Here is a 13,756-nt window from a genome sequence, read left to right on the forward strand (position 1 = left end):
CGACGTTGCATGTGCAACCCACGTTCCATGTCTTGAAACTCAAACCTGTTGTATCTTCAAAGGTTTTGCCCTCCTTCCAGGCCCCCTCCAACCCCCCGGCTTGTTGATGGTGCCCCCGCCTTCACAGTTAATTGCCTGTTGTTTTTTTGTCGTTGGGGCAGTGGTGTCCAGTACTTGGTGGTCTGGGCGGGTTTTGGTCCTGAGGAGAGGTCCTAGATTCCGTCTCGCCTAATTCTTGATCGTGGTCTTATTTGCGACGACCATCGCTGGCCCCCGGGTCAGCCCCATGGGATGTTGTGGGCTGCCTGTTGAAGGGGGGGGGGGGGGGGGGGGGGGGGGGGGGGGGGCTGTCATGGTTTCTGATCTGCAGTGAAGGAGCTGCACACTCCCTCAGCCTGATTAATCATTGGGCTCACCTGTGCTGCTAAGTATTTAAACACCTGCTCCAGAGCAGAGGCCTCATTTACGAAGCTGTTGCACGCACAAAACCCGGCGTACGCCAGTTCTAGTCCACTTCTGGGATTTCTAAAAGCAGGACTTGGCAGTAAAACGTCCCAACCTCCACGCTAACTCTGACCCTGGTGTACGACAACATCTGGAGAAACTGTAAACGGCGACACCAAAGGCAGAAAATAAAATGCTCCCCAATGCGTAAAGGCGCACAGTGGCTTATCTGTCCCTGCTGGTGGACATGGAACATGGAGACTCTGGACTCCAGTCCGGCACCTTCCAAAGGGAAGGGACTGACAGGTCGGGTCCGCTCCTTTTCCCAACCCAGAGCAGAGGAACAGAACGATGTTCTCCACAGCCAGACGTGGTGTAGCGGCCATCGGGCAGATGGAGGCAGGTGGAGGTGCCTCCATGCCCAGGAGGAAACCTGTTGTACAGCTGCAGATGTGTGCAGATAGTGGAGACGCTACATAACATGCTACTAAATGGCGTCAGCGCTTCACCTGCGTTCACCTGATCAATCATCCAATCTGAATGATTGTGTTGTCAATCATCCTCTCACGTTGGAACCAAACGCTGCTGCTTTACGTCTAGAAGTGATGCAACACATCAGAGGAGGATGATTCTCATTTATTCACAAGTTTAGTCTCATTTCTGTCTTTATGTCTCCGTCTCCTGCACCTCCTCCTCTGCCAGGACACGCCTGCTGGGGGGACAAGGTGGAACCACTGCCCCCCCTCTCCGACCACATCTGCAGCGCTGCAACCCAGCTGGGACACACAGGAACACCAGTATGTTCCCAGTAAATAAACTGGAGTCAGAGTCGTCTCATTTATGTCCGTTCATTTTATAATCTGAACCAAAGGAATGAAGCACTTCCAGCATCATCTGGAACATTTTGTTCCAGCGTATCTCTGGACTCCTTCATTTTCCCGCCAGCTTCTAATCTGTGGAAGTGGGCAGCGCCCCCCCTTCCTCCTCCTGTGGACCAAGATGCACTTTCTCCCTACATTTTATTGTCTGACCACTTTATTTGTCCTTTCTGGATAAGTCCGGTGGTCTGATGAGACGCTGACAGCATCTGTCCCTTGCTGACCTCCTCTGTCTTTCTGCTGGTGCTGATGTCCATCCCGTCTCCACCAGATAAAATACTTTTACTTTTTACAGCTTTATCTGTTAGAATTTCTTCCTCATTTTCCAGAAAATTCCTCTTTTTTTCCTGCAGAACCGTCATGGAAATGAGCGCGATGAATATTTATCAGGGGTGTTCGCCTGACCTTTTATGGCCAACATGTGGGCGTGGCCAGATGTTTCCTCACGTGCGCAACATTTAGTGTTGATCCTGATTTAGAAGGAAACAGGTGTGGGACGTGCTGCTTTGTAAATCGCGAAGTTTTTTTGTGCCGCATTTCCCGTACGTACGCCACCCGTAGTCGGCGTTGCTACGTACAGTTTGATAAATGAGGCCCCTGTTTCTAAGATGTCCTGGTTTTGACCCTCCCTGTCCCCAACGACTGCCTCTGCTTCTTCTTTTTGGTATGAGAGTTGACCTCCTGTTGCCGAACCTTGCCTCTAGTCTCTGCTCTTTGTAAATATTTTGTAAATATTGTTCATATTGCTCGGGATCACTGGAAAAATCAGACTAAAGCTGGAGCTGCATCATCATGGGGAACAGCAGAGAACCCCGTGTCGGTTTAACAATATTTTTCTGTGCATAAGGTGATGAGAGGTCGGTATGTTGTTTAAAGTGGAACTATTATGTTTATTTCAGGCTAATTTATTTTTATTTCTGAGACCAGAAGGGCTGGGATTGATGGAGTTATTGCCACAAATGTCAGATCAGCCTGTGGGCAAAACCAGTGGATTGAGACTCTCCTGCATTAAGCCCCGCCTCCCGCCACTAAAACTGGTTTCTGGTTTATACTGGTTTCCAGTTTATACTGGTTTCCAGTCAGTCACAGGATGGATTTTAAAAACCTGCTGATGGTTTACAGAATGCAGAATCCATCTGTGGTACGTTCAGAGAACCTGCAGAACTCTTGCATCCAAAGAATCGGGTTGCCTAGTTCAGACCAGAGACCAGACCAGATCCAGACCATCTAGACCAGAGTCCAGACCAGAGACCAGACCAGATCCAGACCATCTAGACCAGAGTCCAGACCAGAGACCAGACCAGATCCAGACCATCTAGACCAGAGTCCAGACCAGACCAGATCCAGACCATCTAGACCAGAGTCCAGACCAGAGACCAGACCAGATCCGGACCATCTAGACCAGAGTCCAGACCAAAGACCAGACCAGATCCAGACCATCTAGACCAGAGTCCAGACCAGAGTCCAGAATCACCATTTGGCCACCATTACAGATGAAACTTCCACCACATGTAGAAACTTTTGAATCATTTAAAAAAGTTTAATCTTTTGTGCTCCTGCGTGAAATCTGCACAGTAACTTGTAACTGATCTTGTTTTTAACTATTTTACTATAATTTATTATTTTATTGGGATTTTGCTGTTGGTGTCGTATTTCATGCTTTTTACATCATCTTTTACTGTTGATTTGAAGCACCTTGACTTGTACTTGAAAGCTTCTGTACAAATGAACTGGCTTTATTTTAGAGAAGCTGTCCTCTTCTTAACTCGGTAGCCAATAGGAGCTAATTCTCTGACAAACACATCCTATGGCTGATCATTATTTTGAATAGGTTGAAAGAAAAAACAAATCAACAGTCAGACAATGGTCACTGTGCATTACACTGAAAGATGTTCATGGTTGCTACAGACATGCCTGACAGAGGATTTTGGCTTGGCCTCTAGGATTCCGTAGAACCACATCTTAGGAAACCTGGAGTGTTGTCAACAGACTGTAAGACACTAAGGCGCTGGCTACCCTCAGGCTATAAATGGGTGTATGTATGTGTGGAATAATCAGAAATAGTGGGGAGTGAGAGAGTGAAATGTTAATGAAGGCGATGGGATGTGAACAAACTGCTTCCAGTCTGATGCACACATTGAGCAAAATTGAAAAGAAAGCAACTGCAGGAGGGATGTTACAGGCAACACACTGAAATTTCATCAAGAATTTAGAGGAATGGATCTGCAGCACAGTGTTGCATTTCTGTATGTGTGTTTTGAGTGACGACAACAGATCCTGGATGCTATTCTGCAGTCTTCTTGTGTGTTTGTTTTATTCCTAATAGGGCTGGACTGATGATAAAGGCAGACATGAAAACACAACATCACCGCCCCTTCCGGTAGATGCAGCCTGTTGCAGCAGCTCTCATTCACCTCTCTCCTCTCCGCCTCTTTTCTTTTATTACTTATTTGTTGTTAGTTTGCCATTTATTTTCCTCAGACGCTTTTCTTTTAACGTGCGGACCAATGGATACCAGTATCGTGGAGTTTGCTCTGGTGTTTTTCCTGTGTTTTTACACTTCTCGCCTCACCGGTAACTGTGGACCACACACGCGACGGAAGCCCCATTATTAGGTTAGGGGATCGACTGTTAGCCCTCGGGAACACAGCGGTGCTGCACGATGTGAGACCCAACGTTCCCCAAGATGGAAGGTGAAGGCTACGGGGAACCTGAGCTGGAGCTGGGCACCATTCCTGAAGATGTTACAAACCTGTACTCCCCTCGTCATCGCTGGGAATGAGATGGAAGAGCTCACAGTGCTGACCTGGCACCAGAGGGAATATCTCAGTGTAACATCATATTATTTGCGGAAACACGGCTAACTGCACTAACACCGGACACTAAGGTCGCGCTGATGGGATTCCAGTTGGTGAGGGCTGACAGGATGGTGGAAAGAGGAAAGAAGGTGGGCTGGCAATGTTTGTTAACGAGACCAGGTGCGATCCACATCACTACCAAGGAACAACTCTGCAGTAAGGACATTGGGTTGTTAACCATTAGCATGAGGCCTTTTTACCTGCTGAGGGAACTCTCGCAATGTACATCCCCCTTCGGCGAAGGCTGACACCGCCTGTGATGTTCTTCACTCTGTAACAAACAGGCTGCAGATCCACAGGCTCTCCTCATCTCTGGAGACTTTAATCACACCTCTCCTTCATCCACAATGCACACATTGACACAGTAGATCACCTGCCCCACCAGAGACATGAAAACACTGGACCTATTCTTTGCCAACATCAAGGATGCCTACGTTTCATCACCCTTCCTCCCTCTGGGAAGATCTGACCACAACCTGGTGCACATCCTGCCAGTGTACAAACCCCTTGTGAGCAGACAACCACCGGTCACTCGCACTGTGAGGAGATGGACTGATGAGGCTGAAGATGTCCTGCAAGACTGTTGTGTGGGAAGTCTTCTCAGAGGACATTGGAGAGGACATACTGTGTGACGGACTACATTAACATCTGCATGGAGAACTCCATCCCTGCAAAGACTCTATGTTTCTTCAACAGAAAACAATTGGATTGCTCCTCATGTCAAGGCTCTCCTCAAAGAGAAGAAGAGAGTCTTCAGGTCTAGAAACAGGGAGGAGCTGAGCGTGGTGCAAAGAGACCTGAGAAGGAGGATCAGAGAAGGAAAGAACATCTACAGGAAGAAGCTAGTCTGGCAGGGCCTGAAGAACATCACTGGCTACAAGGCGAACAACCTCCTCCCGAAGGGGGACCAGAAGTGGGTGAATGACCTGAACCTCCTCTTCAACACATTTGATCAGCTGATCAGCCCTCCCCCAGCCATGACTCCTCAGCAGCACTCACCACTGCCTTCACTTACTGTGGGCTCCCCCATCACTCACCAAGAGCCAGGCTCCCGAGGTCCTGTGCAGTGCCAGGCACACAATTCCATCATGCACACATTTTAGCCAGGTTGCTATACCAGGGTCTGACTGTGCATTACACATGTAGACTGGTTGGGGAAACTCCCATGCCCCCTCCAGAACTCCAAAGAGGCTATAGAACTGGTCCACTGTTCCGAGACCAGGACGAAAACCACACTGCTCCTCCTCAATCCGAGATTCGACTATCCGGCGGACCCTCCTCTCCAGGACCCCTGAATAGACCTTACCAGGGAGGCTGAGGAGTGTGATTCCCCTGTAATTGGAACACACCCTCCGGTCCCCCTTCTTAAAAAGGGGGACCACCACCCCAGTCTGCCAATCCAGCGGTACTGCCCCCGATGTCCACGCGATGCTGCAGAGGCGTGTCAGCCAGGACAACCCCACAGCATCCAGAGCCTTAAGGAGCTCCGGGCGGATCTCATCCACCCCCGGGGCCTTGCCGCCAAGGAGCTTTTTGACCACCTCAGCGACTTCAGCCCCAGAGATAGGAGAGTCCACCCCTGAGTCCCCCAGCTCTGCTCCCTCATGGGAAGACGTGTTGGTAGGATGGAGGAGGTCTTCGAAGTATTCCTTCCACCGACCCACTATGTCCCGAGTTGAGGTCAGCAGCTCCCCACCTCCACTGTACACAGTATTGATGGAGCACTGCTTCCCCCTCCTGAGCCGCCGGATGGTGGACCAGAATCACCTTGAAGCTATCCAGAAGTCTTTCTCCATGGCCTCGCCGAACTCCTTCCATGCCCGAGTTTTTGCCTTGGCGACAGCCGAAGCCGCATGCCGCTTAGCCTGTCGGTACCCATCAGCTGCCTCCAGAGTCCCACAGGCCAAGAAGGCCCGATAGGACTCCTTCTTCAGCTTGACTGCATCCCTCACTGCTGGTGTCCACCAACGAGTCCTGGGATTACCGCCACGACAGGCACCAACGACCTTACAGCCACAGCTCCGGCCGGCCGCCTCAGCAATAGAGACATGGAACACAGCCCAGTCGGACTCAATGTCCCCCGCCTCACTCGGGACATGGTTGAAGCTCTGCTGAAGGTGGGAGTTGAAGCTCGCTCTGATGGGGGACTCAGCCAGACGTTCCCAGCAGACCCTCACAACACGTTTGGGCCTGCCAGATCTGACCAGCTTCCTCCCCCACCATCTGAGCCAACTCACCACCAGGTGGTGATCAGCTGAAGCTCCGCCCCCCTCTTCACCCGAGTGTCCAAGGCATGTGGCCGCAGGTCCGACGATACGACTACAAAATCCATCATTGAACTGCGGCCCAGGGAATCCTGATGCCAGGTGTACATATGGACACTCTTATGTTGGAACATGGTGTTCCCCCCAAGGGGGGGACCATGCCTCCCAATCACTCCCCTCCAGGTCTCACTGTCATTGCCCACGTGAGCATTGAAGTCCCCCAGCAGAACAATGGAGTCCCCAGAAGGAGCACCCTCCAGCACTCCCTCCAAGGACTCCAGAAAGGGTGGGTACTCTGAACTGCTGTTCGGTGCATAAGCACAGACAACAGTCAGGACCCGTCCCCCCACCCGGAGGCGGAGGGAAACTACCCTTTCATCCACCGGGGTAAACCCCAACGTGCAGGCACCAAGCTGGGGGCTGATGAGAATGCCCACACCTGCTCGGCGCCTCTCACCATGAGCAACTCCAGAGTGGAAGAAGGTCCAGCCCCTCTCGAGGGTTCTGGTTCCAGAGCCCAAGCCATGCGTCGAGGTGAGTCCAACTATATCTAGTCAGAACCGCTCAACCTCGCCACAAGCTCAGGCTCCCGTTTCACGTCCCTAGAGCCAGCTTCTGCAGCCGGGGATCGGACCGCCAGGGTCCCCGCCCCTTGCCGCCACCCAGCTCACATTGCACCCGACCCCTACGGCTCCTCCCACAGATGGTGAGCCCAAAGGAGGTGGGCCCTGACCGGGTTCCACAGGCAAAGGCCCAGCCACCAGATGCTCGCTCTCGTGCCCACCCCCAGGCCTGGCTCCAGAGGGGGCCCCAGGTGACCCGCATCCAGGCAAGGGAAGATTTCCGCCCATGGTCGTTGTCATCATAGGGGTCTTTGAGGATGAGCAGACATCTTCAGAAAACTACAGTAGTTAAAATAAAAAACAATCAGGGACAAACAAAAATTTAAAAAAGGATTTTTATTGCATTATAAACTATGATGCATTATAAACTCGGCTTTTCCTGAGAAGATGTATGTCAGTTTCTCTATGACATCGCTGCAATACATGTTGTTATTGGGTCATCATCAATCGTTCTTCTAATATGCAGGAGTCCAAAATCAATTAATGCTGAAGAGACAAAGTTCTTTGAATGGATGCCCCGTATACAGGGTTTTTCATCACATGGTACCTGCTGTTGAACCGTGTCTGACAATTGATATAATTGATATGACAATTGAAATTCAGATTGTCTGGCAGTGCAATAGATAACATGGCCGAACTGCGTGTATTTTCATTCCATATTTGGATGTCACTCCCAAATGGGTGCACCTTCAATGCAAATGGCTCCAGGGCAAGGCATCTGTGTTGGATAGATCATTACAGAGTTTTTTGTTTTTAATTTGAAATTGTTACCTTGTTGGTCTCTCTGTCCCGTCTGGAGGACATGGTCTCTCTGTCCCATCTGGTGGACATGGTCTCTCTGTCCCGTCTGGAGGACATGGTCTCTCTGTCCCATCTGGTGGACATGGTCTCTCTGTCCCGTCTGGAGGACATGGTCTCTCTGTCCCGTCTGGTGGACATGGTCTCTCTGTCCCGTCTGGAGGACATGGTCTCTCTGTCCCGTCTGGAGGACATGGTCTCTCTGTCCCGTCTGGTGGACATGGTCTCTCTGTCCCATCTGGTGGACATGGTCTCTCTGTCCCATCTGGTGGACATGGTCTCTCTGTCCCATCTGGTGGACATGGTCTCTCTGTCCCATCTGGTGGACATGGTCTCTCTGTCCCGTCTGGTGGACATGGTCTCTCTGTCCCGTCTGGAGGACATGGTCTCTCTGTCCCATCTGGAGGACATGGTCTCTCTGTCCCATCTGGTGGACATGGTCTCTCTGTCCCGTCTGGAGGACATGGTCTCTCTGTCCCATCTGGTGGACATGGTCTCTCTGTCCCGTCTGGAGGACATGGTCTCTCTGTCCCGTCTGGAGGACATGGTCTCTCTGTCCCATCTGGTGGACATGGTCTCTCTGTCCCGTCTGGAGGACATGGTCTCTCTGTCCCGTCTGGAGGACATGGTCTCTCTGTCCCGTCTGGTGGACATGGTCTCTCTGTCCCTTCTGGAGGACATGGTCTCTCTGTCCCGTCTGGTGGACATGGTCTCTCTGTCCCGTCTGGTGGACATGGTCTCTCTGTCCCATCTGGTGGACATGGTCTCTCTGTCCCGTCTGGAGGACATGGTCTCTCTGTCCCGTCTGGAGGACATGGTCTCTCTGTCCCATCTGGTGGACATGGTCTCTCTGTCCCATCTGGTGGACATGGTCTCTCTGTCCCATCTGGTGGACATGGTCTCTCTGTCCCATCTGGTGGACATGGTCTCTCTGTCCCGTCTGGAGGACATGGTCTCTCTGTCCCGTCTGGAGGACATGGTCTCTCTGTCCCGTCTGGTGGACATGGTCTCTCTGTCCCTTCTGGAGGACATGGTGAGGGGTCCTGGAGGAGACCCAGGACAGCCAGGGGTAATTCTGTCTGTCCCTCTAACCAGAGCGAGGACCTCCATGTTAAGTTCCTCGTGGTGTTCTGGGAGATGAATGGTTCCCTGGTGCACCAACCAGAACTCATCCAGTTCTCCTGGATGGAGCCAATCCAGGAGAACCGTACCGCTGTCAGTAAAACCATGTGAACGGGGATGAAGTAAAAAGACGAATAAAGAAGAAAACAGCATGTAATAACATGATGACTATTACAGTTTCCTGTTTCTCATTCATTTCTAGAGGATTTCAGAAACCTCTAACCCTCATAAACCCCTAACCCTAACCCCCCTAAACCCTCATAAACCCCTAACCCTAACCCTCTAACCCTGACCCCCACAAACCCCTAACCCCCATAAACCTCTAACCCTAACCCGTCTGAAAACTCAGCAGCTCGGAGAACATGAAGCATCGAACTTCTGCCTGGTTCAAAGTTTACAAGCTTCCATCAGAAGTTGGCTTTCCTCTGCAGATACATCACATTAAACTGATTTTCATTTAATGCTTACATTTTGGCATGTCATGTATTTCTGATTTGATTTGATCATATATTTATCTATATATTTATCTATTTATTCTATCAGTATTTATTATACAATAATAAATACTGATAGAAATATTTTGAGTGAATGCAGAATAATAAAGATGTTTTTATTTTTGATTCTAAAAGTGCTAACAGAACATAATTATCTCTCTTATTACTTAGTTCTATTCTATTCTATTCTATTCTATTCTATTCTATTCTATTCTATTCTATTCTATTCTAATCTACAGTTATTTAGATGCTTTTTCCAAAGCGACTTACATCTGAGTGAAAACAACGCGAGCAGGGAATCAGACAGTAGAGGACATGGTAGGAAGGCGCTGGACTAGTTGAATGCAGGTGTTGACATGTAGTGCTACAGCCTTTATTATTATTATTATTATTATTATTATTATTTTGTTTTTTTCTTCCCACCACACAATATTACCTGTGTTAAAATACAAAGAATGAGTATCAAAATATTTCCTTCAGAGACCTGGGCTAAGTTCTCCAATTCCTCTGATAAATACAGTAAAACTTGTTGCAGCTGAGTCGGAGCGGTCGGCAGGTCGTTCCACCATCGTGGAACAGCAGAGAATAAGAGTCTGCTGGTGGTTTTGTCCCACGTCGTCATGGTAACGCTAGGCATCCTCCACTGGTGGAGCGTAGCTGTGGAGAGGGAGTGTAGCTCTGGATGGAGGAGTGAAGGTAGACGGGAGACGTTTGACTTGTTGTTTCGTAAACCAAATAATCACAAAACCAAAGTGAATGCAGTTTTATGTAAAACTGAGTGAAGAAGCTGCATTTCTTTATTTTACTTTTCAAATCTCAACTGCTCTCCAAATGGATAATTCTTTTTTAAATACAATTGTTTATATGTTGCATGCCATGTTGCTATATGAACCTCTGTGATCAAGCGTCTCCCTGTTTTCCTCTTTCTTTGTCATTTACAGGATGGAGTTATAATGGGATGGATCTGAATATGGGCAAATGGACAGGCATGCAAGCCCATCTCCTTGGCCTGAGTCTTCTGCTGTGTTACCTGATTTCCAAGCTGACTTCCTGCTCCGGTCAGAACATTCATGAAGCTCAGAATGATGGATCCAACTTCCAGTTCACTCACCCTGTCTACCACACTACGATATATGAAAACTCAGCAGCACGGACCTATGCCAACAGCAAAATTAAAATGGGTATTTACCTGGACAAGCGTTCCTGGGATATTCGATACAGAATCACCTCAGGGGATGAAGAAGGGTTTTTCAAGGCAGAGGAGTATGTGCTTGGTGACTTCTGCTTCTTGCGCATAAGGACCAAAGGGGGCAATGCAGCCATCTTAAATCGAGAGATTAAAGATAATTATGTATTGACAGTGAAAGCATACGTCAAGGGAGATTTCCTTCTGGATACCTGGACTAAAGTCAGCATCCAGGTCTTGGATATGAATGACCTTCGACCTTTGTTTTCACCTACTACATACTCTGTCACTGTCGCAGAGAGCACCCCTCTCAGGACAAGCATAGCACAAGTAACTGCCACAGATGCAGATATTGGCTCCAATGGAGAGTTTTACTTCTTTTTTAAAGAGAAAATGGATCTGTTTGCAGTACACCCGACTAGTGGAGTAGTTTATCTGAGTGGAAAGCTTAATGTCGATGAGCAGAACCGGTATGACTTAGAAATCCTGGCAGTGGACCGCGGCATGAAGCTGTATGGAAACAATGGGGTTAGCAGCACAGCCAAGCTTTTCGTACATGTAGAGCGTGTAAATGAACATGCACCAGTCATGAATATAGTCCCCCTCAGATCCTTCAGGATGAATAACAACCCTATTTATGCCATGGTCACTATTGAAGACCTAGATGATGGCATAAACGGAGAAATTGATTCAGTCACAATTGTGGGTGGGAATCCCTCAGGACAGTTTTTTGTAGAAAAATATGGAGAAGGTGAATTTGTTCTCAAAGCTTTTGAGACATTAGGTTGGGGGAATTTTCCTGATGGCTGTAATTTAACCTTGCAGGCTAAAGATAAAGGAACCCCACAGAAGTTATCTGCTGAAAAGGTCATCCACATTCCGTTAAGTAAACGGCTGAATAAGGAAGTTCACTTTGAGCAGGAGTTGTATGAATTTAGGTTAGATGAATTTTCACCACCAGGCACAATTGTTGGTGCTACTAAAATAAGACCAGAACCTAATGATGTGGAATATATCCTAATACCTTGCGCAGATTCAGCTTTTTTTAAAATGAATACCTTAACAGGTGCAATCTCCACAACTCACTGGTTTACTCAGGTGTCCCAGGATGTCTTTCATTTAGAGGTACTGGAAACAGCAAGTGATCGCCGTGTTAAAGTGCAGGTAACCATTGAAGATGCTAATGATAATATGCCAATATTTGCCCAGACTTATTATGAAGTTTTTGTCAATGAAAGTATACCCGTTGGGACCAACATAATAACAGTATCTGCAGAGGATAAAGATAAAGGTGAAAATGGATATATAACTTATAGCATATCCAGCATTCACCCATTACCGTTTAAGATTAATCAGTTTTCTGGCGTTATCAGCACCACTACAGACTTGGATTTTGAATCCTCACCAGAAGTCTTTGTGTTTGCTGTCAGAGCTTCAGACTGGGGGTCACCTTACAGACGAGAGAGTGAAGTAAATGTAACAATCCACTTGGAAAATGTGAATGATAACCAGCCAATATTTGAAAAAGTAGCATGCCAGGGAGTCATTTCCACAGATTTCCCAACAGGGGAAATTATTTCTACAATGTCTGCAATTGATATAGATGAGTTAGAGCTTGTAAAATATAAGATAATTTCAGGAAATGAGCAGGGACTTTTTGACCTCAACCCTGATTCAGGGGTCCTTACACTGCGACATTCTCTTGCCACGTCAAGTCCAAAGAATAGTGTCTTTACTTTGAAAATAACTGCCACAGATGGTGAGAGCTTTTCTGATGCCATGTTTGTTAATATCTCTGTTGTTCATGAAAAATCTCCTCCCAAGCAGTTTACATGTAAAGAAACAAGGGTGGCCCTAAAACTAGCAGAGAAGTTACTCAAAAAATCCAAAGCTAGTATGAAACTTAAACTCGAGGAAGGTTTTATTGACTTTTTCTCTGTCAATAGACAAACACCTCAGTTTGAGAAAACATTTCCCACAGACATTGCTGTGAAGGAAGACCTAAAGATTGGCTCAAGTGTTTTCAAGGTGGATGCTTATGATGGGGACACAGGTTTTAATGGGCATATTTTGTACTCTATTTCAGATGGAAACACTGATAGTTGTTTTACCATTGAAACACTAAATGGTCTCATCAGTGTTTTTCTACCCATGGACAGGGAAAGGAGGGATCGCTATCTTCTCAATGTGACTATCTATGACCTTGGTGTGCCCCAGAAAATGGCATGGCGCCTGCTTACTGTTCACATAGAGGATACAAATGATAATGAGCCCCAGTTTTTGCAAGAAGGCTACAGCGTAGTCATACCTGAAAACATTGCCATTGGTACAGACATCATACAGGTTGAGGCAACTGACAAAGATCTTGGAACCAGTGGAGAGATTGTGTACTCTTTTTTGACAAGCACCACCCAGTTTGACATTAACTCCACTAATGGTATTGTGTATGTTGCCGGGCAACTAGACAGGGAGTTATCACCTTCTTTTAACCTGAAGATTGAGGCTCGGGATAGGGCAGATAGAGGGATTTCAAAGTTCACTGTGACCACACTGAAGGTTACATTGGAGGATGTAAATGATTGTCCTCCTTTATTTATTCCAAGTGTGTATAAAGCCAGGGCTCTGGAGGATCTTCCAGTTGGAAGTGTGGTGGCTTGGTTAGAAACCCAGGACCCAGACCTAGGGATGGGAGGTCAGGTCCGGTACTCTCTGGTCAATGACCACAATGGATGGTTTGAGTTAGACCGGATCAGCGGAGCTATCCGTCTGACCAAGGAACTTGACTATGAGACTAAACAGTTCTATAACCTCACGGTGAAAGCCAAAGACAAAGGAAGGCCTGTTTCTCTTCTCTCTGTCACGTTTGTGGAGTTGGAAGTCATAGACGTGAATGAAAACCTCTACCCTCCATACTTTTCTCACTTTGCCTTAAAAGGATTGGTTAAAGAGAATGCACGCATTGGAACTACTTTACTCCAAGTTAGCGCAAATGATGACGATTCTGGCAGAGATGGAGAAATCCATTATTCTCTTCGTGATGGGAGTGGGCTTGGACGGTTTTCCATTGATGAAGAAACAGGTGAGTTTTC

At 47.8% G+C, this 13,756-nt stretch overlaps 1 protein-coding gene across 1 annotated transcript in view; it reads left to right on the forward strand.

Moving 5' to 3' along the window:
* Positions 1–10,439: 10,439 nt before the first annotated feature.
* The window catches only part of fat3a (FAT atypical cadherin 3a), a gene marked incomplete at both ends in the record, with an annotated part of 121,436 nt that continues 118,119 nt past the window's right edge, over positions 10,440–13,756 (forward strand). The window contains one exon of the mRNA XM_079246235.1: positions 10,440–13,746. Within this exon, the coding sequence (XP_079102361.1) occupies positions 10,440–13,746 (3,307 nt within the window). The remainder of the gene's footprint in view (positions 13,747–13,756) is intronic.

The sequence above is a fragment of the Telmatherina bonti genome (genome assembly GCF_933228915.1).
Source record: "Telmatherina bonti genome assembly, chromosome: 9".
Taxonomy (NCBI): Eukaryota; Metazoa; Chordata; class Actinopteri; order Atheriniformes; family Telmatherinidae; genus Telmatherina; species Telmatherina bonti.